We start from the raw sequence: 27162 nt of genomic DNA on the forward strand, positions 1-27162 counted from the left end.
CGCGGCCCGCCCCGCGGCCCGCCCCGCGGCCCGCCCCGCGGCCCGCCCCGCGATCCCGGCATCCTCTCGGAGCCGGACGCAAACGGCGTCCCTTCGGCCATTTTCGCTTCTGCTCCCGAACGGGCTCGACGGCGTCGCGTTTCGGGACTTGATCCCGAACTGTGGCCGAGGCCCGATTAGCCCGTCCGACAGCGCTCGGGCACTTTCGGACAGGAGGAGGCGGAGAGCCGAGGCTCGCTCGTGAGGATCCCGGCTCGGGACCGTTCGGCTCCGCTCGGCTCCTTCTCGGGCGGGCTCGGCTCCCGCGGGCGGCGGGTGCAGGCGGAGCCTGCAGCGCAAGGTTCTCTAGGCCGGGTCGCGTTGCGTCGGAGTCCGGCGGAATCGGCCTCACAGTAGGGGACCCCGATGACTGGGGACCACGGCCGACGCGGCCTTCTAGGCCCTGAGGAGGGCTAGCGCAGAGCCTCTCGGAAACCCTCGTGCGGCCTCGGACCAATTCGGACCGACTCGGCTCCGCGCTTCGGACCACTTCGGCCCCCCTCGTTTCCGGACTCTAGGCCTCGGCTTGGCTGGACTCGACCGGGCCGCTTCGTGCCGGTTCGGGCCCTGTTCGGGCGGCCCCGGCTCGGCTTGGCGGCCGGCTTCGGGCGGGCTCGGCTCAGCTCGGCTCGGTTCGGGCAGCCCTCCTCGGTCAAGCTCGGCCCGTCTCGGCCCGGCTCGGGCGGCCTGCTCGGGCGGCGCGCTTCGGGCTCCGTCCCGGCCTTCGGGCGGCCCCGGCCGGCGCCTTCGGGCGGGCTCGGCGGAGTCCGGATGGAGGACTCGGACTCGGCCGCCAAGCAGCTGGGCCTGGCCGAGGCGGCGGCGGTGGCGGCCGCGGCCGCTGTGGCGGCGGCGGCCGCGGCCGCGGCGGGAAGCGAGGCGGAGGAGCCCGTGCTCAGCAGGGACGAGGACTCGGAGGAGGACGGAGACTCGGAGGCGGAGCGCGAGACGCGGCGGGTGACGGCCGTGGCGGTGATGGCCGCCGAGCCCGGGCACATGGACATGGGCGCCGAGGCCCTGCCTGGCCCCGACGAGGCCGCCGCGGCCGCCGCCTTCGCAGGCAAGTGCCGCCCGCCCGTGGTTCCCGCGCACCTGTCCGCACCTGCCGCACACCTGCCCTACACCTGCCCTGCACACCTGCCCCGCACACTCCCGCACGACCTGGCGGCACCTGCTCCGCGCGCACTCCTCACACTTGTCCTCCACGCGCACCTGCCCTGCCCACGCCTGGCTGACTGGCACACCCACCCTCCCCCAGCACATGCCTCGCACCTACCTTGTGTGCCGTGTGGTCCCTGCACACCTGCCCCATGGGAGCATCCTGGCCCTGCCCTGCCGCATACTTGCTCCCTGAACGCCTTTCCTTCCTTTCAGTGCTCTGCGCTACTTCCAGAACCTTCTCAGCACCTGCCTGTTGCCTTGCGTGTCCTCTCCTCCTCTGTCCTGGGTGCTGGTGACACAGGGGTCAGACACGGGTCCTGTCCTGGAGGAGCCCGGGGTTGGGTGCATCTGGTCACCCAGAATCCTGAGGGCCTGCTCAGGTGTGACCTTAGCCCTGGGGAGCAAGGCATCTCACTTAGTCTGGGAGGGCCCGCAGCCTTTGGGGGCAGTCCCCTCTGGCCTGTCCGTGGGGCCCCCATTTCCTCCTTTACTGATCTTCCCTTCTTCGGGCACCACCCGGGCTGCTGGCCCACGCTTTTGTTCTTGCCGCACAGAATATTCTCATTTTCAAGGTTCGTGAGCCATGCCCCAAGGCGCTCTTTAGAGGTTGTGTCTCCCCGGGGCACCGTCCCGAAGGAGGTAGAGACTTTCCTAAGCATTGTTCCCTCCCACTTGGGCTCCTGTGTGGCCGGCAGAGCCGGGCACTGGAACCCCTGGGGAGCATCCTAAGGCTCTTCTCCCCGAGGGAATTTCATGGGTTTCAGAACTGGACAGCGGCCTCCCCACCCAGTGCTCCGGTTTTTCTGGCCCTGGAGGAGCTGCGTGGGGCCTGCAGCCCGTTCTCTCACTGCCCCGGTGCCTGTGGTCTGTCCGGGATCCTCGCAAAAGGCAGGGAAAGAAGGCTTTGTGGCCCTTAAAGGGTTCCATTTTCATTGCTAAACTCTGGTTTAAAGTTGAGATCTTGGATGGTGAAGTTTTTCTTCAGCTTTGTGTTGTTTTTGCACGGGTTTTTCTGAATGCAGAAAGGGAATGTGATGCTATTCACACGTTGGAGACACGTATTGACATCACGTGTTTCTTTCCTGCAGAGTTTTATCCTTGTGTTTTTCTAGTGTGTTAAAACTTGTTGGTTGTGAATTACCGAGGCCAGGTGATTCCCGGGTTTCTGTAACTCAGCAGGACAGGGTGCTGGCTTGAGGCTGCCTCCCGGGCTGCTGGCGAGCTCTTTAGACCTGAGCTTGTGTTCAGACCCCTCGGGCCCGGGCTCCCTGGGACACGGTGGAGGAGACAGATGGGGAGCAGGTGTTTTTAGAGCAGTTTAAGTGAGCTCGGGCTGATGGAATGTGCAGGACTCTCGGTCAGTTTGAGCACCTCCCCCAGGCCACAGGCGCTCTAGGTTTGGGACATTCCGGAAGGCAGCGCCACCCCTGGTGGCTGGGGGAGCATCAAGGGAGGGCTGTCCGGGGCAGCCCATCAGGAGTGGGCCATGGGCAGTGGGGGGAGCACAGGGGGCGGGGCGCGGCGGCGCCCCCGTGTACAGACGCTGCTAGGAGGGGCCGGGCTTAGAGTTGGGGGGCGCGTGGGGTGGGCACAGGCAGGTCTGCCGCTTTTCAGGAGGAAGAGGTCCGTGGCAGGTAGGGGTGAAGGAAGGGGAGGGAGGGATAGACATGAGCCTTCCTGCACTGACCTGCAGGAGAGGGGCCAGGAGGATCCCCACCCGGAAGGGAGGGAACTCTAGGATTTTAGGGGCCTCTTTGGGGTATGGTTTTAAGTAGAAGGGAGCGAGATGCCAGGGCAGAGCTGTGGCCAGCTCAGTGGGTGCGTGAGGGCAGGCGTGCCCTGTGGTCTATACTGTGCGTGGCAGGCTCTGTGGAGAGGGAGAGGTGGCCTTTTGTCCTTGGAAGGACCAGGTCATTCAGACTGGTCTAGAAACGTTGGTCGGGCGTTTCGTGTACAGCGTGAGGCCTCCCACGGTAGCTCAGGTACTTGACCTGGACCCACCGTGGGCTGCCCCCCACCCTCGCCCTGTCCCCAGTGGCCTTTGGCTGGGCCCTGAGTGAGGCTCCTGTGTTGCAGAGGTGACCACCGTGACAGTGGCCAACGTGGGCGCCTCGGCGGACAATGTCTTCACCACGTCGGTGGCGAACGCCGCCTCGCTCTCGGGCCACGTGCTGGTAAGCCGCCACGGGAGCGCTTCCGGCCCCGAGGGGGGTGGCCCGTCCCCCAGAGACCCTGAGCCTGCCCTGTGCCGACTGCCTGGGGAGGGGAGGGGAGGGGAGGGGAGATCTCACGGTTTCCTTCTAGCCTGGATCACGCACCTGGGACGCTGTACACCTGAAAGCAAAGTGGTTGTTACTGAGGTAGTGACAGACAGAAAAGTGTTGCTCCTGAGTGTAAGGGCAGCAGGTTGGTGAAGGGCTCAGGGGTGCAGATCTAAGAGTCTTGGTTTATTTCTTCTGGTATCAGGATGCACGCAAGCTGATAGCCAGGCAGTGACGTGGTGCCTCTGGCTGGTGTCCTGCCTGACAGCAGATTCTCTCACGTTCTCGTTTTCTAGGAGGGGCTGGAGCCAGAGGGTCGGGGAGTTAGGGGCGGCCCCAAGTCAGTGGGCTCTGAGGACAAGAAGACCCAGAAACTAGTGTGATCCTTCTGGAAACTGACAAGGAGAGGGGGTCTCGAGTATCGACATGTCTCACATGCCTTCGTGAGAAAAATACTTTGCGGTTCTCGAAGGAACGCAAAGCGTTCTGTGGTTCCGGTCGAGAGCTGTACGAGTGCAGTGATTCAGATGCAGGCAGTGTAGACGCCCTTACTGAGGCGTTGACCCTGCAGGCCTGTGAGAGCAGGCCAGGTGTGTGCATGCGCACGCCGGGTGGAGGGCCCGCAATCCCACGATAAACTTCTACTCACCTCCCCTGGTTTGAAGGCCACATTTTCAGATGTAAGAAAAGGTCTTTGTCTTAGTTTTATCCTCAGCGTGAAAGCACGAGAGTGTCCCAGGCCTTGGTGTGGACGGGGTGCGCCGGGGTCTCTAGTCCACTCCAGGGCTGTCTGAGTGAGGCCATGAGCGTGTGCCTGTGGGCAGTTGGGGTGGGCTTAGCGCCCGCAGGGATAGGAAAGGGGCATCTGGCTGGCCCAGAGGAGGCAGGCGTGGTCACGGCAGCATCCAGCCCCAGTGGAGAGGCATGTAAGCAGCGTGGCTTGGGAAGCCCTGTGTCTGGGTGGGCTCGGGCATGAGAAGGGGTCCTGCACTGGGCCTTGGCTGTGCTTATGAGCTTGGCCTCTCGGAAACCCTCCCCTGAGGCCTGCAACCTCAGAGGCTGCCCAGGCAGACGGGAGGGCATTTCCTGTTCCAGGAACACATTTATCCCTTAACTTGGACAAGCCATGTGAGCATTCGCTCAGAGCCATGCAGACCTAGTGTCGCCTCTTCTTGGCCTTGGCTCTGCATCTGAGAAGCATGAGGCATGGTGGGCCCCCCGGTGGCGGTGTCAGCTGGAACCTCTCTGTAGGACCATGTCCCGGTGTGCAGGTGTGCGCCAGCCGCTGTCACTTGAGACTACTGGTGTTCTTTCCCCCAGTCGGGCAGGACAGCCCTTCAGATCGGGGACAGTCTGAACACCGAGAAGGCCACGCTGATCGTCGTGCACACGGACGGGAGCATCGTGGAGACCGCCGGGCTGAAGGCACCCACTGCCCCTCTCACCCCCGGTATGCCCTCCTGCTCCAGGCCTCGGGGGCAAAACGCTCTGAGAGCTGGTGGAGTTTATCCTGGGGGTGAATTTTATCTTGTGGTGAATTTCAAATTTCAAATACTATTTAGTTTAAGTATAAAAAGTGGATTTTTTCAGGCAACAGAAGAGTTGCCCAGAGTTACAGGGGGCGATGCTGCAGAGCTGGGGGAAGAACCTGTTAGAATCAAGATGTTTTTTGTGCCTTTCTGTTACTCGGGGTGCGTTCAGGTCTCTCATTTTCATGATGCTTTCTTTGCTCAAGGCCCTCAGTCTCCTCCGACTCCTTTGGCTCCCGGCCAAGAGAAAGGTGGAACTAAGTACAACTGGGACCCATCGGTGTACGACAGTGAGCTGCCTGTGCGCTGTCGGAACATCAGTGGCACCTTGTATAAGAGCAGGCTCGGCTCAGGTGGGCGCATGCGGGGTGGGCCCAGGTGTGCACAGAGTGGGCCCAGGTGGGCTTGCGTGGGGTGGGCCCAGGCTGCTGCTTATCGCCTTCCCTTTGCATCCCCCACTGTAAGTTGGGGCCAAGGATGGCCATAATGATGCATAAACTAGTTAAACGGGCAGGTCGAGGAATGGGGTGGCCCGTGGTAGGAGCAGGGCTGGACCATGTTCCCTACGGCCCTGGGTCAGCTGGGTGACCCGTAGGTAGAAGGCTCTGCAAGTGGGAAGACGTCATGAGCTCCGTGTGGGATATGGTGGAGTGTGCGGTGACCGTGGACAGCAGGTCGGGGCTCAGGCATGCGGTGGGAAGCGCTGCCTGCAGATGTGGGCTCGCCGTGGGGCACCGAGGGAGCGGCTGAGAGCAGGCAGGCCCGGGACACCGAGGGGGGGGGGGGGGGGGGGGGAGATGGGCCTGGCCCAGTGTCAGCGGGAACTACAGTGGGTGGCTTCGTCCTTTCAGGAGGCCGGGGGCGCTGCATTAAGCAGGGGGAGAACTGGTACAGTCCTACCGAGTTTGAAGCCATGGCAGGAAGGGCCAGCAGCAAAGACTGGAAGAGAAGCATCCGCTATGCGGGGCGGCCGCTGCAGTGCCTCATCCAGGTACCCAGGTGCCGCGCTTCCCCACCCTCCCTGCTCAGAGCCGCAAGCCGCAGGCCCGGCTCCTGGAGCATCGGCCGCAGGGCTTTCCAGGGTTCACAGGCTGGAGTCAGATGCGATTCGAGTCCCCCGCTCACTTGCTGTGTGAGTTACGTCACCTTTCCATCTGCTTCCTGATGTTCCAGATGGGATGTTGAGGGTGTTTGCTCCACACCTTGCCGTGAGGAGTGGATGAGGCAGCGTAACAGCTTCCGCTTGAGTGCGTGTGACTTTTGTTTATTTACTAACAGGAGAAAATCAAACGGAAGTTTAATAACACGTATACATGGGAGAGACTGAGGAAAACTGAGTAACTCTGCCTGTGACGTTTAATTAATTAGTTATTATTTTTTTATGGTACGCGGGCCTCTCACTGTCGTGGCCTCTCCCGTTGGGGAGCACAGGCTCCGGACGTGCAGGCTCAGCGGCCATGGCTCACGGGCCCAGCCGCCCCGCAGCATGTGGGATCCTCCCGGACTGGGGCACGAACCCGCGCCCCTGCATCGGCAGGTGGACTCTCAACCACTGTGCCACCAGGGAAGCCCTGCCCGTGACTTTTTAAAAGACACCTAACTTCTCTCTCCTTGAGCTCATCTGTGAGAGGAGAGGGCTCCTCGTTGCTGTTTCCGGTTTAGCTCTAGGAGGTTGATAGAGAAATCACGCCTACACTCCCTGGCAGGGGAGAGATAGATGCTGCCACCAGCAGAGATGTGTACGAGAGAAGGTTCTGGAAATGGTGGGATTTTACCTTCACGGGGGGATCGGGGTGAAACTGGTTGAGATCTGGGGCTGTTGACTCACTTCAGAGCCGACTTTCTCACGTGTTGCGGTACTTTTTAAATTTCAGGATGGGATCCTAAACCCTCATGCCGCCTCCTGCACCTGTGCCGCCTGCTGTGATGACATGACCCTGGTGAGTGGGCCCCTGCTCCCCTCAGCTCCTCTCAGAGCTGCTTCCAGCTTAGTTTCTTCCTCAAATTCTGGGTTTTGACCATTACTCTGATGAGTGAGGCCTCAAGTGGGCCCTGGGGCTGCTCAAAGAACGTTAAGGGAAACTTTCTTAAATAACGGAAAGCTCCGATAATGTCACCGTTTTTTTTTTTTTTATAACTCTATTCATTTATTTATTTTTGGCTGCGTTGGGTCTTTGTTGCTGTGTGCAGGCTTTCTCTAGTTGCGGCGAGCAGGGGCTACTCTTCATTGCGGTGCGCAAGCTTCTCATTGTGGTGGCCTCTCTTGTTGCGGAGCACGGGCTCTAGGTACGCAGGCTTCAGTAGTTGTGGCTCGTGGGCTCTAGAGTGCAGGCTCAGTAGTTGTGGTGTAGGGGCCTAGTTGCTCCGTGGCATGTGGGCTCTTCTCGGACCAGGGCTCGAACCCATGTCCCCTGCATTGGCAGGTGGATTCTTTAAGCACTGCACCACCAGGGAAGTCCCTATAATGTCATCGTCTTAACCGTACTTTTTTTTGTGGTGACAAGTATATATGTGCTGTTTTATGTTTTTCATTTTTAATGTCACGTTATAAAAAAACTACACTGAGCTGATTTATATAGAGAACTTTTAATGTCTTTTGAAGTCTTTTTTATTCTAAATTCTTAACTGTTTAAATAAAAGAGATATTTGCATTCGTTTGAACGTATATTGCTCTATAGCTTTCAAAGTGTGACACTAATTTGTTATATGTGGACTACCAGTTTTGTTTCAATGTTTCTATTGTTGAATATTATTTTTAAATGTCCTAAAATTAACTAGGAAGCTGCATAATGAGATTTCTTTTTTTATGGTTAATTAGCAGCAGCTATGGAAGAAAACTTAATTGGAGAGATGTTGTTGAGTGGGAAAACCAAATATTCTAACATTGTCTAGTTCATGTGTAGATCACACATGAGTCTAGTAGAATGACCAGTAGGATATTTGTGTGAGAATAAGACACTTTTAAAGTTTGCTTGCGAAGATTGGTAGGTGACATTCTTGGAGATCTTCAGGGGTAAGAGGAGCAGAGTGGGGGGTCAGCCCCATCGGGAAGCATGGAGTACCTGGTACGGTTGTTTACGGTCACTCCAAACGCCGAAACCCTCAGGTGTCACCTGACGGCACATGTATGGGACGTGTGTACTGAAGCTAGAAACGGCCAGCAAGAGAACTCCGAGAAGACGTGGACCTGCGGGCTGGAGGCCGCGATGCAGTGAAGACGTCCTTCTCCCCACACTGGTCTGTGGGTTTAACACGGGTCTCTTCAGAGCCCCGGCAGGATCTTGTAGACATCAACAAGTTGATTCTAAGATTCATATCAAAAGGCAGAGGAAAGGGGTAGCAACACGGTTTTGAGGACGAAGACTACAAGTGGAGGAATCACAGCACTTGACTGTCAGACTTGCTGTATTGTTTCTGCGGCCAAGACCGTGTTTGGCAGAGGGGGACCCGTCGATCTAGGAGCAGACCCACCGTCCACACGTGGACCTGCAGGTGTGGGAACAGTCGGACACTCACAGGCGTAGAAGTGACCCTTGACCTAAACATCACACTTTATATACACACGAATTCAAGATGGATCATACAGCCAAATGTGTCCAAAACAAAACTACAATTTGTAGAAGAAAATCTACCCTGATCTAGGGTTAGACCTTCGACATGGAACCAAAGGCACAGTCCATGAAATGAAAACTCATAGGTCAGACTTCATCAAATTGAAACATTGCGGCTTCTGCCTCAGGAGTAGTGCTGTGCAGGGCTCCAGGGACCCACTCCCCGGACAAGTAACCCTAACTGGTGAAGATGATAAAAAGCAACCACTTAAGGTCTCTGGAGATTGTCCTGGGGGCATACAACAAAAAAAGAAACACTTATCCAGGAGAATCCTGTGAGTCTGGCATTCGCGTCAGGCCCTGCTCCCTCCCTGCATCCCTCCGGCTCAGCCCAGGGAAGCTCCATCGTCCCGGCCCCGCTCGTCCCTAGGGTGGAGGTCCACGCAGCTGAGGCCAGCCGAGACCAAGCGGCTTGGCGAGCAGGGCTGACGGCCTGAGTGCCGTTTCTGCCCTGCTCCAGGGCAGCCCATGGGGAGGAGGCCGGCAATGCAGGAGGGCAGCCGGCTCAGCTTCCCACCGGGAAGTGATCACCCTGAGAAGCCTCCTCAAAGGTTTGTCCTGAAAGCCACCCAGTACAGGAGCCTAACGTGACGATCTGACAGTGGAGCCGTTTGCAAAGGGTAGAGCAGTTAGGTGGCTGAGTCCAACAGCTGGTGCAGTAGCTGGGTCACTGCCGCCTGGAGGCCTTTGTCCAGGACTGCAGCCAGGAAGCCCTGGAGGGAGGGGGAGTCATCTGCACAGCCACTCAGTACAGCACCTAAAATGTCCAGTTTCAGCAAAAATTGTGAGACATGTAAAGGGCCAGGGATATGTGAACCACACAGAAGAAAAGCAGCAGACGCAGGCACTGCCCGTGGTGGGGGCAGCAGACGAGGCTTCCAAGCAGCCTCTGTGTCTTCGGGGCTGAAGGAGACACGTCAAAGCGTCGTCAGCACGGGTCTCGGTCTGCGGGGGCACTTCAGGAGCGGGCGCTGACTTTCTCACAGTTGTGGAGGCAGGCAGCCCAGGTCAAGGTGCTGGTGTGTTCCTGGCGGGGCTCCTCCTGGCTTGTAGGCTCTCGCTTACTCAGCTGCTCCTACAAGGGCACTAATCCCGGCGGGTCAGGGCCCTTACCCTCAAGACCCCCGTTGCCTCCTTGCTCCAAATACGGCCACCCTGATGGTCAGGGCCTCACAGGTGGTCCTGAGGACACAGTTTAGCCTAGAAGGTGACGGCAATGTCTCAACATGTGGAGAAAATCAGTAAAGGGAGGAGCCACCGGGGAGAGCCCGGTGGAGATTCTGGGGTTGACACGTAGGACAGAAGCTCACTTGCGGGTCCACAGCAGGTTTGAATGGGCAGCAGGAAGGGCCAGCGAGCCCACAGGGGTCTTGGGCGTGAGCTGGGAGGCTCACCTGATCTTCACGTTTTCCTGCTGTTTCTGCTCCATCGAGGTTCTCTCCTCCCGCATGTCGGGGCCTCAGGGTCTGCGGGGCGCCCCCTGCTCCCCGTGGGCCCTCTCCCTTCTCCTTCCTTGGTCCCCACTTGTTTTCTGTCTCCCGGGGATTCCTAAAAATTCGGTGTTGATATTACTCTCCTGTTGGAAGTGCTGTTAACTCACACGTTCTCTCTGAAAGTACCTTTTCTGTTATTTTAAGCCGTTTGGGGCCTAAAGGGAGCTAAGGGAGCTTTGCACGGTTCCGTCTTCTGGCCGCAGTCTGGGCATGTCTCCAGGCAGGTCGCCATTGGAGAAGAGTCCCAGGTGGCGTTTCCACGCATCTCACTTTGCCTTCCGCCCCCCCTCCCCCAGAGCGGGCCCGTCAGGCTCTTCGTCCCCTACAAGAGGCGCAAGAAGGAGAGCGAGCTGCCCGCCACACCCGTCAAGAAGGATGCCCCCAAGAACATCACCCTGCTTCCCGCCGCAGCCGCCACCACCTGTGAGTCACAGTGAAGCAGCTGTCGTCACGCGACATGCTCTTAGCGTGTCCTGCTCACGCGTGTGGCCGAGGGGTCTGGTTCAAAAGCAGGCACGGCTGCCGCTCATGGGGCTCCCTGGCCTCTTCGGTCCCGGCCTGTCCTTGGCATGGACTTCACTTCGCGCAGCCCTCAGGCCCTCTCGCCGCCCCAGGGGCAGGCGCGGCTGGGGCACGTGTAGGGAGGGCGGAGGCGGGGGAGGCGCCTGCTTCTGAAACCGGGAGGAGGCGAGTTGGGCTGAGTTGGGCTGCGGTGGTGGGAGAGGCCTGGGAGGCGCCCGGTCGCTAGGGGCTGTCAGCAGCCTGACGGCTCCTGCAGGGGAGGCGCCCCATGTCCTTGGGGCTGGTCGGCAGGAGGAAACAGAGCCCCCAGAATGCCGGGGGCCCCGCTGTGTTTTCTCTTCAGCTTTGACAAAAATCTTTTTCTTAATTCAAGCTACAAAGTCCTTCTTACGTTCTTTTAAATTTTATCTCTTGCCTTCTGACGAGACAGTACATCCAGGTGCTCAGGACACACAGCAGGAGCTGCGTCTGCTGGGGTAGGCGTCTCTGGCCCCCCCCCAGGCACCGCCCCTGCGGAGGTGGCTGTGGGCCGGCGGACGCTGCTGTGGCCCCCGCGCACCCCACCCCGACCCCTGGGTTTTTCTGCAATGTGCCCAGTGGGCCCAGCACGCGGTGACAGCTCTCCTGCTTTTCCAGTCACCGTGACCCCCTCAGGACAGATCACTACCTCTGGCGCGCTGACCTTCGACCGGGCGTCCACCGTGGAGGCCACTGCGGTCATCTCGGAGAGTCCGGCCCAGGGCGACGTCTTTGCGGGAGCCACAGGTGAGTTGTCTCAGCGCCTGGCAACGCGGCCCCAGCGGGTCGCTGGCAGGAGCTGTGGGGACCCCCGCAGGCAGGGGCGGCGGGACCAGGGCCTGAGAAGCTGAGGCTGCTCACGGAGCCTAGACGGGCGCTGCGGGGCAGAAACGCCCCATGTGCACGTGGAATGTTCTGGTAGCCGCCTCCGGAAAGTGAAAGGGAACAGTGGAAACTGGCTTTTGTACTGTGTTTTATTTCATGCAGAACATCCCAAATACTGTCCCTCTGACAGTTCACGTCCCCCACTTCCGCGGCTCAGGAGCTGCCCTGTTGGACGTGCAGCACAGCTGGGTCTCACGCCATCATGTCCCTCTCCCCTGACAGTACAAGAAGCAGGCGTGCAGCCCCCATGCAGGGTCGGCCACCCGGAGCCCCACTACCCAGGGTATCAGGACAGCTGTCAGATCGCACCGTTTCCGGAGGCCGCGTTGCCAACATCTCATCCCAAAATAGGTCAGTGTGGAAGAATTCTCCACGAGTGGCCGTCACGTGCAGAATCATCCTTCTGAAAGGCTTCCTAGGCGGAGTGGGGTGTGGGGCCTCAGGCCTGCGCTTGTAAAGCGGGTTCCACTGGAAGCTGCTGCTCATTTCTGTGTGGGGTGAGGCTGCTCACGTAGCGACCTTTGACCTGCAGCGCCTGAGATTCGGCTAGGCTCTGACCAGGACACTGTGCTTGGGGTCTGTCCCGTGAGGGCGCTCGTCCGGGTGGCCTCAGGTGAGAGGGTGTGTGCGTGTCTGCGACTCGCCCCGCCTGAAGCTTAACGGGGACGTGGCCCCACGTGTGCATTTTGAGCGATTTGTCACTGACGGCACGTTTTGGACACATTCTATGTCAGGACACTTTTTTACAGGGAGCATCGTAATCCCAGCTGGTGGACCTTTGTGTTTTTTACAGTTTCCGCCAGAGACAAGACAGCAAGATAGAAATTTGTCCCTGAGTCCTAGAAAACGCCCCTTCTCCTTCTCCTTTTCTTGTCTCGCTGCGCTCTCCTCTTGCTGTGACGCCCCTCACACCCTTAAAGCTCGCCTCTGTTCTGCCTCTTCCCCACACCTTGCCTCAGACCCTGGCCCCAGGCCCGGTGAGCCTCCTGGCCGGGCTGTGGCCCTGCTGACTGCGGGGTCTGGGCAGGGACTGGATGGGGAGTGCCCGCCCCATGCGGTCGGCCGTGCCCTGAGCAGGGCTGCGAGGCCTGGGCGACCCGTCCCCCGTCTGCTTGCTTGCTTGTTTGCTTGTTTCAGCGTGGACGCGTGGCTTCCTGTTTCTTTCAGGGCGTTGCAACCTGTTGCTGGGGTGATTTGTATTGGGATGGTCCCTGATTTGGCTGGCAGGGGCCCCGAGAGCGGCTGCTGCGTCCTCTGTCCACCCTGTCACGCTGCCTGCTTCCTTATGTCCGGGCCCAGGGCCCTGCCCTTGCGGGGGCGGGGCATGGCCAACGGGGCAGGCGTCGCACGTCCGGCTCCCGTGTGTCTCCTGCAGCCTGTGTCCAGTGACCTCCAGCTGGGGGCTTTTACACCGAGGACTCGGGCGATGCTACCGTCAGGTGTTCTTCTCTGGGAGGATGTTAGACATTCAGCAGCACAGCCTGGGTGTCTCTGCCCCCAGGCCCCCCGGGACAGGGGTGGGGAGCCCTTGCGCGTCCGCGTGTGTGAGTCTCCACTTCCCGTCCAGAACAGCGTCCCTTTGAGGTTCCCTCCCGCCTCCATGACTTTCTTCTCCAGCTGAGGGGACCCTGTCTCCTACATCCCTCATCAGCCCCCCGGGGATCACAGACATCCCCGAAGGCTTTCTGTGTGAGCAGAAGCGAAACCAGGAGGTTTTAGTTCTTCCGTCTGCTTTACTTTTTATGTGATGTGACAGCCCCCCGCCCCACACTGGCTCTGCACAAGCTCTGTGGTCACCTCACCTGCAGCTGTTGTGTCATCCATGGACGGGTGGCTTGAAGGGGGGCCGCCACCCTACTCCCCACGCTGGACGAGCAGAGGCGCCTCGAAGCCAGGAGGCGGGTTAAGTTCTTGCTGTGTTTTGCTTTCCACATGCTAGTGTTGACATCCTTGCCCGCCCTGGCGGTGCCTCCCTCCACCCCCACCAAAGCCGTGTCTCCCGCTGTGGTCAGCGGGCTGGAGATGTCGGAACAGCGGAGCTGGCTGTACCTGGAGGAGATGGTCAATTCCTTGCTCAGCACCGCGCAGCAGCTGAAGACGTTGTTTGAACAGGCCAAGCAGGCCAGCTCCTACCGAGAAGCCGCCGCGGCCCAGGCCAGAGTCCAGGCGGATGCAGAGCGGAAAGAGGTACCATTTGCGCAGCGGGTCTGGGGCTGCCACCTGCAGAGCCCGCCCACCTTCCTGGGCAGGGGACCTGGCGGCCCACGCACAAGTGAAGCTTCTCTGATAGACAAGTGGCCACCGTTACCTGTCGGGCGTTTTTGTCCCTCACACGCACCAGCCGTTGTTTTTGAGTGCCCGCCTGTTGTAGATGTCACTCACCTGGTCAGGCCGTCTTCCTCCCGGGGAAACGGGTCTCGTGTGTTATCAAATCTGGAGGAGCGTCCTCTGGTGTGTCTTTGGGGCAGAGGTCTTGCGGTCACCAGCCCCTCCAGGCACCCAGCTCTGTGGCCGCATCTCAGCCCCACGGGGACTGGCTTCTCAGCCCCAGAGGAGCCGTCACAGGTATTTCGCTGCTGATGAGGTCCCCGTGGTTCGGGAAGCCTGGCGCCCAGAGCGTTTCCTGCAGCACAGGGTCCCTCAGCCGTGTGGCGCCTTTTGGGATGCAGTCTTCCAGGTGATGTGGAGCAGGTGCCCAAGCCGAGCGGAGGTGTGTCCTCACTGCCCAGGGCTCATCTGGGGCCGGAGGAGGGCGGGCGGGCTGCTTGGTACCCAGAGCCCTCTTGGGAGCGGCTGGAGGCGGGAGAACGGACAGTGATGCGTCTTCAGTGTCACTTTGGTTTGTAGGTGAGTCGAATTGGTTTATCTCCACCAAATCCATATAAGAAAAAGAATTTCAGTTAGTACTACTTTTTATAGGTAAAGGGGAAAGAAGAGCTTTTCAGGTGCAGTTTTCCTTTTTCTTCTTTTTTTTTTTTGGCCGCGCCGCCTGGCTTGCTGGATCGTAAGTAGGGGGCTCTCATTGCCGAGAGGCAGTGGATTGAAAGCCTACGTGCGTCTTTTATGGAGTTGCTTTTACTCTGCTGCGCCCCAGCCAGCCGCTCCGCATGGTCGCCTCTTCCTGCACTTCACTGACCTCCTTCATCTTCGCTTCTTTAATAACTGACCTTTGGGTCAGCTCAGGATCTGCCTCTGTTCACTCCTTTCCTCTTGACTGGAAGCTCTGTTCCTTCCTTCACATTCCAGTCATTTTGATTGTTGGACCTTTTGGGTTATTCACGGCAGAAGCTCTGAGTTCTGTTGGATTCTCTCTCTTCCCCTGAAAAGTGCTGGACTTGGTTCTCAGAAGCAGCTGAGCTCCTGGCTGGTCTCCTGAACTCTGTTGTGTGAGGGGGAGTCTGTCTCGGTTACCTCTGCCCGTCACATCTCTAGTCCTGGTCTGGGTCACGTGCGGGAATGCAGGCCCTTCTGGGGGCGGGGGGCACCAAGATCCCTGCTCAGCGCCGCCTTCTGGGCTGCTCTTTCTGTTGGCTCAGCCCCGTGCTGGCTGCATGGGGGCGGCAGGTGCCTGTGGCCATCTGTGCTGATCTCGGTCTCCCTTGGCTTCCAGCCATCTGGCAGCTCCATCTTCAGCCCTCTGCCCACCCCCCAGCCCAGGTGACCACGGCCCCTTGCTGTGGCCCCACACACCTGGTGGGCAGGGGAGGCCCTGAGGCTGCCCCACCTGCGGGGGGCCTTCCCCCCCCCCCCCCCCCCCCCGGGTTCGCTCCCCCCCCCCCCCCCCCCCCCCCCCCCCCCCCCCGGGCCTTTCTCCCCCCCCCTCCCCGGGGTTCAGCCCTGCAGACTGCTCTGGTCACCAGAAGGGCAGCTGCTCCTTCCTTTCTGGGTCTGGAGGCCGCACGCGCGGGGCAAGAGTGCGCTCTTGCTGCTCAGCTGCCGGTTCTTCAAACATTTAATGTCTGCATGTTCCATGTTTGTAAACAGTTTACTAGTCCTGTTTCTAAAATACTTGATCGTATCTGGTTTTTGCGGTTATAACCAACGTCTTAATCGCAAAATGCACTCATGTTCACACGTTTCTGATCATATACTTCAGAGAAGTCCCCAATGTGCATAACGAAAGGGCATTTTTTTCTTCGTTGAAACATGGTTCACGTACTGTGGAATTCACACCTTTAAGGTGCACAGTCCAGTAGTTTGTTCACCAACTTGTACGGCCACCACCACCATCTGATCCCAGATCGTTTCCCCTCCCAAAGGAGCCGCCACTCCCCACCACCCGCAGGCCCCAGCTGCGCCAACCTGCTTTCTGTCTCTGTGGCTTTGCCAGTTCTGGATGTTTCTTGGAAACGGAGTCACACAACATGTGGCCTTTTGTGTCTGGCTTCTTCCACTGAGCAGAGTGTTTTCAGGGTCCGTCCACGTAGCCTGGGTCAGAATTTCATTCCTTTTTATGGCTAAACATTAGTTGTCGCACCGCATGTTTCTTCACTCAGCCATTGGTGGACATTCGGGTTGTTTCTACTTCTTGGCTCTTGTGGACAGTGCCCTGAACATTTTTGCACGGCCGTTTGTGTGGACGTGTGTTGTCACTTCTCCTGGGTGCGTACCTGGGAGCAGAGCCGCTGGGTCCCACGGTGGCTCAGGGTTCACTTTCTGAGGAGCCACCAGACTTTGCCAGGGCGGCTGCCCATCCTGCATCCACCACCGTGTGTGCCGTGTGCCTTGCCCACGGCCTCACCACCACCTGTCCCTGATGAGCACGGCGGGGGGGCGACCCTCCCTTCCCCGGGGGTGGCGAGGATGCCCCCTTGCCGAGACTCTGGGAGTGGAGGAGACCACAGTGTCCCCCCGTCAGGCCGGCTGGACAGCGGGTGGGCGGGTGGCTCGGATCTGGGGTGGTGGCGACAGCACAGAAAGCCGGACCTCATCCCCGCAGGGAAGTGCAACGGGAAAACGGTTTAACTTTCAGTTTTACGTTTTTCATTAATTTTTGTGGACCTTACCTTCACAGAATAAAATTACAAGTAAATTAGACACATCCCTTCCCCTCTGTGAAAATTCTCCAAAGACAGGTGGCATGAAAAAGACGGAGTGAGGCGTTGCCACCTGGTCGGTCCCGAGGTTACTTTCAGGGCACCGTGTTGAGTCAGCTGCGTGGGTTTTGTCTTTCACGTAGGAATAGCCCACAGTCATGGCCACGCTCATCCCACATTTAAGGGTCCAGGAGCTGAATTCCTGTTGTGCAGAACTTCCCCCTCGACCCACCGTGGGACACGTGCTGACGTGCGTGTCCGTCGGGTCAGCCAGGAGCGTCTGCCGCAGCTGGATCGCTGAGTACCCCACCGTGAAAGGTTGGGCTTTGCATTTCATTTGTAATTTTATGAATTTCTAAGGAAGAAATACAACGTGAAATCCTTTTATCCTTAAAATCCTGTTTGGCGGAAGGATGCTCAGCCTTTAGTGAGGGGCTTGAGCCCACTTCCCCCGCCAAGGCATCCGACACGTTCCCACACCCGGAGCTTGGAAAATGGCTGGAGCTCTTACAGGTGTGCTTGTCCTCTCTCCGGAGCTGTAGGTGTGACGTGTCCTCCAGTAGTTTTCCTGTAAGCTGATCACATGGCGGGGGGAAGCTAGGCATCCGTCCTGTCCGAGTGCCACCGGTGGGTGGACGCCAGTGTCCTTTTGTGTGTGCTGGTGTCACGAGGCTCCTCGGGTGACCTGGTTAAGTTGCTTGCAGACGTGGGTTGACCACCCTGTGCACCCTGTGTGTTTACCCTTCGTAACGGCAATGTGTCTGATCCCTGTGGCCCCGTGATGACCACAGCTCCTCGACACTGGGTTCTTGGGAACCAGACTCCTCGGAGAGCCTGTTCCCCAGGATCCTTTGGGGGCTTCAGGGGGCTCGGGGGGGCTGAGAGGCCCCGACCTCAGTCACATGTGAGTGAGGGGACGCAAAACGTGTCCCTGAAGCAGGTGGCGGCAGTGAGAAGCGGCCGGCGGGGCCCGGGGGACAGTGAGCCAGGAGGCCAGGTGGGGAGCACTGGTGGCTGTTGTGGAGAGGCTGCTGGACACCCTGACGTCGCCAGGGTGAGACGGAGCCCCCCAGCTGGGTGGTTGGGGGAGGGCTGCCCCGGAGAACTCTTCTGGAAGGTCCTGTCCACGGCAGCCTCCTTAGGGTGCTGGGGCTTGGTGGGGAGGACCGGACGAGTGAGGCCCCGGGACCCCTAGGAGGAGGCTGAGCCCTCGCTCCCTGGCTCCCTGGGAGGGCGCAGGTGCTGGCGGCCCAGGGTGGGGAAGCAGGGCTGCCTGCTTGGACGCTGTCTGTGGAATTTCTTGAAAAGTCACGTTTTAGCCCTGCTGAACTATTAAGGAGATTTTGCCAGTTTTAACCATGGGGCATTTGTGTTGTGTGTATATAGTTAGCTCAGCAGAGATTAAACAGGGCGGAAGACCAGACGCCCTTCCCGTCAAGGGCGCTGTGTCCATCCAGCACAAGCCAGCCACGTGGCTGCAGGGCGCCGGGCCGCCTGCCACGGCCCCGGCTGGGGGAGCGCGCGCACTCTGGGCCCCATCCCTGTGCTCTGGCCTCTGTTCATGCCTCCCGGCTCCTTCTCAGGCCTTCGATGATCTTCCCAACTTCCTTTTCTAGAGGGAATTGTGGCCCAAAGAGTAGCAGTGGCGGGCAGTCTGGGCGGCGCCTCTGGCTGCACCGCAGACGCTGTTCTCAGCGTTGGAAGAGAGCCGGTGCCCGCGGGTCAGTCCGGTGACACCTCTTCCAGGCTGCAGACATGCCTCCTGGCCGAGCCAGGGCTGGGGGAGGCCTCTGGCTTCTCTCTTCTCATCAGCCCCCGACCCCCGTCGCGGACTCGTCTCACTCCAGGGCCCCAGGGCCCAGGCCCAGCACATGCGCATGTGGGGCAGGTCGGAGGGTTCCCTCTGTGGAGCGATTGCCCCTTTCCCCCCTTAGGCACCCGGGGTGGCGGCCCCCTCCTGGACAGCGGTGATCTCGGATGTTCCAGAATTCCCCTCCGCGGGGCCTGCCTCTTGCACATTTGTTTGTACTCTGTTTCTAGCAGGAGGGGCTCACGGCACCCGTGTTACTTGTTCTGCTCATCCGGTTTGGCTTTGGCGGCTGGAGCTCTGTCGGCTCCCGCGTCCCTTACGTGCCTCTCAGAGCACCTCCCTCCTTTCTGGTGCTAGAAGACGCTCCAGGCCCATCTTGGGGGTTCCCCGCCCCAGCCCTGGAATCGGCCGTTTCTCCAGGGAGCCTGGTTCCTTTATTGGAGAACGAATGCTCTTAGGAACCAAGATCTGGGCGCTCTCAGCTGGCAGCAGGGAAGCAGTGGGTCCGACCGATGTGTGCAGACACAGCCCGAGGGCTCTGTGGCCGTCCGTCTCTGTCTGTGTGTCAGCCGGCGTGTCTGAGCCAGATCTCCTGCCCCAGGTTAGCTTGGGTTAAGAAGTAATTCCCAAGGGGATGTGTTGGGAGCCCGGGGTCGGAAGTTCTTGCCGCACAAGAGCGGCTCCCGCTCCACAAGGTCTGCTCATGACACAGGCTCTTCATGCACTTAAGAGGTATTTATTGAGCGGTGGCTGTTTTCCAAGAACTGTGCTGGTGCCAGGAGCACCAACATGGCAGGTCCAGGTGAGCGGGACTCGCGGGCTCGCGGGGGACAGGGTGTGACACGAGGCCGCTTCCCTGAGGACTTCCAAGCTGAGAGGCAGGAGGGTCCATGGGACCCCCAGCCTCACGGGCAACCGCACCTCTGCTCCCACTAACTGTGAGACCTTTGCTCTCCCTGGAGGAATTTCTATGTGTGGTTACAGACTTCGGTTTTTTCCTGTAAGTATTTTGTTCTTTAAAGTAGGGACAGTGGACAAGCTAACTTAGTAGTATCTCAGAGTCCCCGTAATGCGCGTGTTTCCTGAAGCGAGTGAGGGGGTAGCGGGGGCTCGGGGTGGAGCGTGTCAGTCAGCGCTGGGCAGAGAAGGGAGCTGCAATCCAGAACAGGAAGCAAGAAGCAATTTGCTGCTTTGCATGTACTCTCGGGGGTAGCGGTGGGAGGCGGTCAGCGGTGTTAGGAACGGGCGTCTGGTGTGGCTCATGGGTGTGCAAGTCACACACTCACCCGCTGGCTGGGAGCAGGGGCCTGGCCTGCAGTCAGTGCAGCCAGGTGCGCCGGACAGCGTGGGTCACGGCTGCACACACCAGCGCTAGCGGTGCCACTGGAGTCCCCCTCCCTGGCTGGTTAGAAGGAGTGGCTCCTTCGCGTCTTGTGGGGAAGACACACAGAAGACCCACCTAGTGGAGCTGCGTGACTGGGCCAGGGGTGCCTGGGCTGCGGATGAGGGTCCGGCTGGGGGCCGCAGGGCCTGACCGCTCAGGAGACGATCCTGACAGCTGAGAATCCTGGCCTTCCTCAGTTTGGTTTCTTGCACGTACTTGGTGGCAGTGAAATCCCCTGGTATTTGGAGCAAGGTTGGTGCAGCGGTGTGATCCGGAGCCCTGCTTCCCGCTCAGCAGTGCCCACCCCGCATCTGGGCAGCGGGGGGCGGGGACGCGGGTCAGCCTGTCCCCGCGACTGACGCCTGTGTCCTCTTGCAGCAGTTCTGTGTCAACTGCGGCCGGGAGGCCCTGAGCGAGTGCACCGGCTGCCACAAGGTCAACTACTGCTCCACCTTCTGCCAGCGCAAGGTAGGCCCCCCCCACCGTGCCACCTCCGCACTGTCCCTGGGCTCCGGCAAAGCCCCGAGGCAGCCACACAGGCCGTGGCCATGGAGGCCGCTGCTCCCCAGTGACCTTGACCTTGTCGTTGTCAGTGCTCCCCAGCCCTGGACGCCTCGTCATAAACCCTGAAAGTCAGTGCGGTTGTACGTGTAGGCGTCTGATTCTAAGAAGATTAAAGAGTGTTCTGGAGTAGCAGTTGCTAGTTCGGGTTTTTACCACTTTTCTCACCCTTACTCAGAGTGAGGGGCCAAGCCGTTGACTGGGACCTGTGGGGTTATCCTCTCCTCTTAGAAACTTTCCACGATTAAAAAAGGTAACTTGGGCTTCCCTGGTGGCGCAGTGGTTGAGAGTCCGCCTGCCGATGCAGGGGACACGGGTTCGTGCCCCGGTCCAGGAAGATTCCACGTGCCGTGGAGCCGCTGGGCCCGTGAGCCATGGCTGCCGAGCCAGTGTGTCTGGAGCCTGCGCTCCGCAACGGGAGAGGCCACAACAGCGAGAGGCCCACGTACTGCCAAAAAAAAAAAAAAAAAAGGTAACTTGCCGGGTGGACAAATAGTAAAAAATCCCACCCCTGGTGCCTGTGACTTGGAGCTGCATCTGCGGACACAGCCTCTGCTGCGCAGGGGACCCTGTGCCTGGCGGCTTCCCAAAGCGCCCCATCCTCAGATGTCCTCGGGAGGGAGGTGGGCAGGAATGACCCCCAAGACTAGGGTGTGTGGGACGTGGCATCTTCCTCTGTGTCTCAGGGCTTCCCGGGGGGCTGCAGGGGTCAGCACAGCGCGGAAGGTGTGTCCAGGGGCTCCCAGCTACGCTCCTGAGCCCTGGCCCGTTCCCGGGGCGGGAGACTTGGGAAAGAGACCCGCAGGTCTGCTTTCCCTGGTGTCACCTATGGCTCGTGTGCTGAGCAGAGGGCCCGCATGCCTGCTGCGCTCGGGGACGCTGGGAGGAGCCCAGGCAGCCAGGAGGAGCCGGCGGGGTGGACGGGCTCCTGCTGGCTCGTGATCTGAGAGGGCGGCTGATCGGTGGTTCTTCCCTGACTGTGAACCATCAGAGGAAGATTCGTGAGTTTATTTCGTGATGGAGCCGTTTTAGCCAGATAGCACTTTGTCTAAATGCAAGCTGCAGTCTTGGAACCTCTCTTGGTGAATTGGGCAGGTATATTTCAGGTGTAACCTTGTTGACAAAGACTCCATTTCTTCCGTTGGTTGTGTTGGGTTTGTGCTCCTGTGACTCGCTGCCCTGATAAAGGCATAGGCTTTGGTTTTATTGGGTTGGCCACAAAGTTCCTTCGGTTTTGAAGTAAAAACAAAAGACACATTTTTCATGTTTCCCAACAACTTTATTGAACAACGTATTCACCGTTTTGTTCCACTACCTTCTGCCATTTTTCAGCCAACTTCATAATTCCATCTTCCCAAAACTTTTTATCTTTTTGAGCAAAGAACTGTTCCAGGTGCCTTTTACAGTCTTCCCGAGAATTGAAATTTTTTCCATTAAGAGAATTTTGTAAAGACCAAAATCAATGGAAATCCGAAGGGGCAATGTGTGGTGAATACAGCGGATGAATCAGAACTTCCCAGCCAAGCTGTAACAATTTTTGCCTGGTCATCAAAGAAACATGCGGTCTTGCATTATCCTGATGGAATATGATGCGTTTCCTGTTGACTCATTCCAGACGCTTTTTGTCGAGTGCTGCTTTCAGTTGGTTTAATTGGGAGCAGTACTTGTTGGAATTAACCGTTTGGTTTTCCAGAAGGAGCTCATAATAGAGAACTCCCCTCCACTCCCACCATATACACATCACCTTCTTTGGGTGAAGACCGGCCCTTAGTGTGGTTGGTGGTGGTTCATTTCGCTGCCCCACGATCTCTTCTGTTCCACATTATTGTACAGTATCCACTTTTCATTGCCTGTCACAATTTGTTTTAAAAATGGAACGTTTCCATTACGTTTAAGTAGAGAATCGCATGCAGAAATATAGTCAAGAAGGTTTCTTTCGCTTGACTTATGTGGAACCCAGACATCAAAGCAATGAACAGACCCAAGCTGGTGCAAATGATTTTCAGGCTTGATACGGAGATTTTGAGTATGTCGGCCTCTCCCGCGTGGGTATAACGTTGATTGTTCTCAATTATTGTTTCGATTTGATAGCTTTCAACTTCAACTGGTCTACCCGACTGTGGAACATCGTCCAGCAAGAAATCTCCAGCACGAAACTTCGCAAACCACTTTTGACATGTTCGATCAGTTACAGGACCTTCTCCACGCACTGTGCAAGTCTTTTTTGGGGGGGGTTTCAGCTGCGTTTTTACCTTTCTTGAAATAGTAAAGAATAATATGCCGAAAATGTTGCTTTTTTCCTTCAATATTAAAATGGCTACACAAAAATTCACCAATTTTGATAACCTTTTTTTTTTTTTTTTTTTTGCGGTACGCGGGCCTCTCACTGTTGTGGCCTCTCCCGTTGCGGAGCACAGGCTCCGGACGCGCAGGCTCAGCGGCCATGGCCCACAGGCCCAGCCACTCCGCGGCATGTGGGATCCTCCCGGACCGGGGCACGAACCCGTGTCCCCTGCATCGGCAGGTGGACTCTCAACCACTGCGCCACCAGAGAAGCCCTGATAACCTTTTTTTAAATGCATGGTGATATGACAGCTGTCACAATACAGTATAACAAAATTGTTTCGAATGAAGTTAAAGACAATTAAACGCTACTAGAGCCATCTTATGGAAAAAAACAAACTCTTTGGCCAACCCAATATTTACAAAAATCAGTGTACAGTGAAGTTCAAGAACGGTTAATTTTCACGTGGGATCCATCGTGAACCCTCGGTAGGACCTGAAAAAACTTAAGCTCTGGGCTCCTTGTAATAAATGGTGGTGCCGACAGTACAGCTTCTGGGCCTGCCCACTGTGCTCCCCAGAATTCTGTGTGCTCCCCAAAGACCTGGAAAGGTAGTTAATGTTACTCACCTTCTTACAAGTTGGACAAGGGCCATGAATTGTTTTGGCTTTTACGTGCAGACTATTTTCTTTGCAGATCCCATGTCAGGTGTGTGTGTGTGTGTTTTACATCTTCATCGAGGTGGAATACATACCATAAAATCCACTAATTTTAAGGGTACGATTCAGTGGGTTTTAGTAAGTTTGCATTTGGGCAAACATGACAATTTGGTTTTAGAACTTTCCATCACCCCCGAAAGCCCCCTCGGCCCACACCCCAGCCGCTGGCAACCACGAATCTCTTTCTCTGTAGATATGCTTCTTCTGGACATTTCACGTAGCAGGAGTCGTATAACACGTGGTCTCCCGCGTCTGGCTTCCTCTGACCAGTGTGTTTTCAAGGTTCATCCATGTGGAGCCTGAGTAGCGTCCACGGTGTGGCTGGACCTCGTCTTGTCCTCCAGTCCTCAGCCAGCGGACATCTGAGTGGTTCCCACCATGTGACTGTCGTGAACACTCACGAGCGAGCTCCAGGGTGGAGACAGGTTTTTGTTTGTCTCGGCTACATGCGTACATGGATTTGCTGAGTCATATGGTAAACTTGCGTTTAACTTTAGTAAGAAGCTTCCCAACTTTTCCGAAGTGACTGCACCCCCTCCAGTGGCGGGTCCGCCCGTGTCCACAGCGCTGGCTCTTGCTTTCTGGTCGTAGCCCTGCTACCGGCTGTGAAGCGACGTCAGTGCGTTTAGTCTGCATCTCCCTGATGTCTAAGGGCGCCGAGCATCGTTGTGTGTGCTGATCGGGCGTTGTGTATCTTTTGGGGGGAAATGTCTATTCAGATCTTTTGCCCGTTTTTAAATGGGATCGTTTCTCTTCTTATCGAGTGTGGAGATGTCTGTGTATATCCTGGATACAAGTCCTTTATCAGATACGTGATTTCCAAGTACTTTCCCCCAGTCTGTGACTTGTCTCTTTATTTCTTAATAGTGTCATTTGAAGGGCAAAAGTTTTTTAATTTTGATGAAGTCCAGTTTACTTTAAAAAAATTTTTATTATCTATTATTTTTTATTTTTGGCCTTGCCATAAGGCTTATGGGATCTTAGTTCCCGACCGGGGAGCAAACCCGGGCCCCCTGCAGTGGAAGCATGGAGTCCTAACCACTAGGGAAGTCCCAAGAAGTCCAGTTTATTAAAAAAACATTTTTAATGGAGATCACGCTCTTGGTGTCATCTCTCAGAACTTCTGCCTGACTCAAGGTTAGGAGAATCTCCTATTTTCCTCTAAAACATTTATAATTTTAGGTTTTTTTTTTTTTTTTTTCGGCTGCATAGCATAGCTTGCAGGATCTTAGTTCACCAACCGGGGATTGAATCTCAGCCATGGCAGTGAAAGTGCCGGACCCTAACCACTGGCCCACCAGGGAGCTCCCTTTAAGCTCTTACTTGTAGATTTATGACCCATCTTGAGTTAATTTTTAGGTATGGTGTGAAACACTGTGGACTTGAGCCCAGCACACATGAAGTTTTCCGTACTGTACAGACTTACAGAGTCAGGTAATCTACATAGTCAGGTAATTTACAAACTAAAAATTTATCCTTTTGAGTCTAAAAATAACAGGTGCTGGAGAGGGTGTGGAGCAAAGGGAACCCTCTTACACTGTGGGTGGGAATGTAAATTGGTGCAGCCACTGTGGAGAGCAGTATGGAGGTTCCTTACTAAACTAAAAATAGAGTTGCCATTTGATCCAACAATCCCACTCCTGGGCATTTATCCAGAGAAAACTCTAATTCGAAAAGATACATGCACCCCAGTGCTCATAGCAGCACTGTTTACAATTGGCAAGACATGGAAGCAACCTAAATGTCCATCAACAGAGGAATGGATAAAGAAGATGTGGTTCACACATACAATGGAATACTACTCAGCCATAAAAAGGAATGAAATAATGCCATTTGCAGCAACAAGGATGGACCTAGAGATTAGCATTCTGAGTGAAGTAAGTCAGAACGAGAAAGACAAATACCATATATCACTTATATGTGGAATCTAAAATATGACACAAATGAAATTATTTACAAAACAGAAACAGACTCACAGACATAGAGAACAGACTTGTGGTTGCCAAGAGGGAGTGGGGTGGGGGAGGGAGGGATTGGGGTTAGCAGCTGCAAACTATTATCCATAGGCTGGATAAACAAGGTCCTAATGTGTAGCATGGGGAACTACATTCAATATCCTGTGATAAACCATAATGGAAAAGAATGTGCAAAAGAAAAAATACATGTATATAACTGAGTCACTTCGCTGTACAGCAGACATTAACACAACACTGTAAATCAACTAAACTTCAATAAAAAATTTTTAAAAATTTATTCTTTTGATATAAAACAGGCAGACCTCGTTTTATTGCACTTCTCAGATGTTGTGTTCTTACAAATTAAAGGTGTGCGGCAGCCCTGCCTTGTCAGGTGAAGGTTATCATTTTTAGGAATAGAGTGTCTTTGAATTAGGTTCGTACAGTCACACACTTAATAGACTACAGTGTAGTGTAAAAGTGACCTGTATAAGCCCCGGGAAACCTGAAATCTTGTGTGACCTGCTTTATTGCTACATTTGCTTTATTCTGGAACTGAACCCGCAATGTCTCTGAGGTATGCCTGTAATGATTTGAAATTTTACTTTTTTATTATAAAAATAAGGCAACACGTTGTAGAAAATTTGGAAGACGTAGGACAGCACGAAGATAGGCAGCTGGAGCCCTGCCCTCCGGGGCTCACCGCTGGTCTCTGTTCTTCCGAGTGTGTGTGATGTTCATTCTTGTCATGGCTCACCAAACCCTAACCTCTCCGTGCGTCTTGGGGTCCATGTCTCCACTAACCACGCCCCGTCGGGCCCCCAGAGCGAGCCCTGCTCCAGGCCAAGTTCGGCTCCATTTCCCGCCCGTAACGGGCGATGGCAGCTCCCACCCTGATGGGGGGCGTTGCGGGGCGGGGGGGTGGACGTCCTCCCCGACCTCCCTGGGGGCCGCGGCCTCCCAGCCCCTTTGTGGACACGTGGCTGGCTCCGGCGCAGTCCTTTCACTTTTGCGATGATAAGTAATACGGCTGGGCAGCAACATCGGAGACAAGTATTCCTCTGCAGGTGTGAGTGTTTTCGTTTAGATCCCAGGGAGGAAGCAGCAGGATCAGAGCATGGACGTGTCTCAAGGGTCATCCTGGGTACTTGCCTTCGGAGCGGGTCCCTAAACAGGAGGGTGGGCGAGGCTGGGAGCCCCCTGCCCCGGAGGGCTGGCCGCTCAGCACGTGCACACCCACTCCCGGGCACAGCCTTCTCACTCTGAACCATAACACGGAGTCTGTCCTTCCTTTCAGGACTGGAAGGACCACCAGCACATGTGTGGTCAGTCGGCAGCTGTCACCGTGCAGGGGGATGACGTCCATGTCGCTGAGGGTGTGATCGAGAAGGTCACCGTGTGAGGGCTCGCGGGGCCTCTGTGGCCAGGACGGAGCCCTGAGGACGGGGGCCACTGAGGACGAGGAGGAAGTTGCTGGCCAGGTTACGAGCGGACGTCGCATGACCGGCACCCGGGCAGCGCGCTCCTGCCGCCAGGCCCCGAAGCGGGCGGGCGGGCGGCCGGTGGACGCGGCCTGGGCCCTCAATGCCGCTCGCGGTGCTCTTTTTATCCCTTGGATGGTGAGCATCCGGTCTTCCCTACGGGTGTGTCGTGTTCCGTAACACGCGTGTACATACGTGTGTCTGTCAGTAAAGTTGGCGGCCCTGCCCCATGCGGACTGGTGACTCCAAGCTCCGACCTTCCCGAGGCCCCGGGGGCCCGATCGTGCAGTTCGGAAGCCGAGACCGTATGGGGCCCAGCCCGGCGGGACGGGAGGCTGGTACCTGCTGCCCAGGAGCTGGGGCCCCAGAGCTGCCAGCCGGGAAGGCCGAGCCGCCGTCCAGTCTCAGGGACG

The 27162-nt window shown here is 57.0% G+C and overlaps 1 protein-coding gene across 11 annotated transcripts; it reads left to right on the top strand.

Moving 5' to 3' along the window:
* The first annotated feature begins 417 nt into the window (after window positions 1-417).
* On the top strand, window positions 418-26985 carry DEAF1 (DEAF1 transcription factor). 11 transcript variants are annotated; one of them, XR_003429511.1, is made up of 13 exons: window positions 418-1099; window positions 3277-3374; window positions 4782-4911; window positions 5197-5343; window positions 5842-5981; window positions 6865-6930; window positions 10391-10517; window positions 11253-11381; window positions 11742-11870; window positions 13459-13706; window positions 20128-20217; window positions 23507-23788; window positions 26566-26674. XR_003429511.1 is itself a non-coding variant. In XM_027090813.1 (13 exons), exons 1-13 carry the CDS (start codon window positions 811-813, stop codon window positions 26625-26627), a joined length of 1677 nt encoding a protein of 558 aa, XP_026946614.1. In that variant the 5' UTR covers window positions 418-810; the 3' UTR covers window positions 26628-26985. The 11 variants fall into 11 exon arrangements, 6 of the variants coding, with proteins under 6 accessions (XP_026946614.1, XP_026946610.1, XP_026946612.1 ...); XR_003429514.1 differs by lacking the exons at window positions 23507-23788; window positions 26566-26674 and adding exons at window positions 11047-11092; window positions 16699-16873; XM_027090813.1 differs by lacking the exon at window positions 23507-23788 and adding an exon at window positions 20542-20563 and having other exon boundaries at window positions 26566-26985.
* Window positions 26986-27162: the final 177 nt, after the last annotated feature.

Source organism: Aethalodelphis obliquidens, unplaced genomic scaffold, assembly GCF_003676395.1.
Source record: "Aethalodelphis obliquidens isolate GAN/ISIS:26980383/991018 unplaced genomic scaffold, ASM367639v1 scaffold69, whole genome shotgun sequence".
In the NCBI taxonomy this organism is placed as follows: domain Eukaryota; kingdom Metazoa; phylum Chordata; class Mammalia; order Artiodactyla; family Delphinidae; genus Aethalodelphis; species Aethalodelphis obliquidens.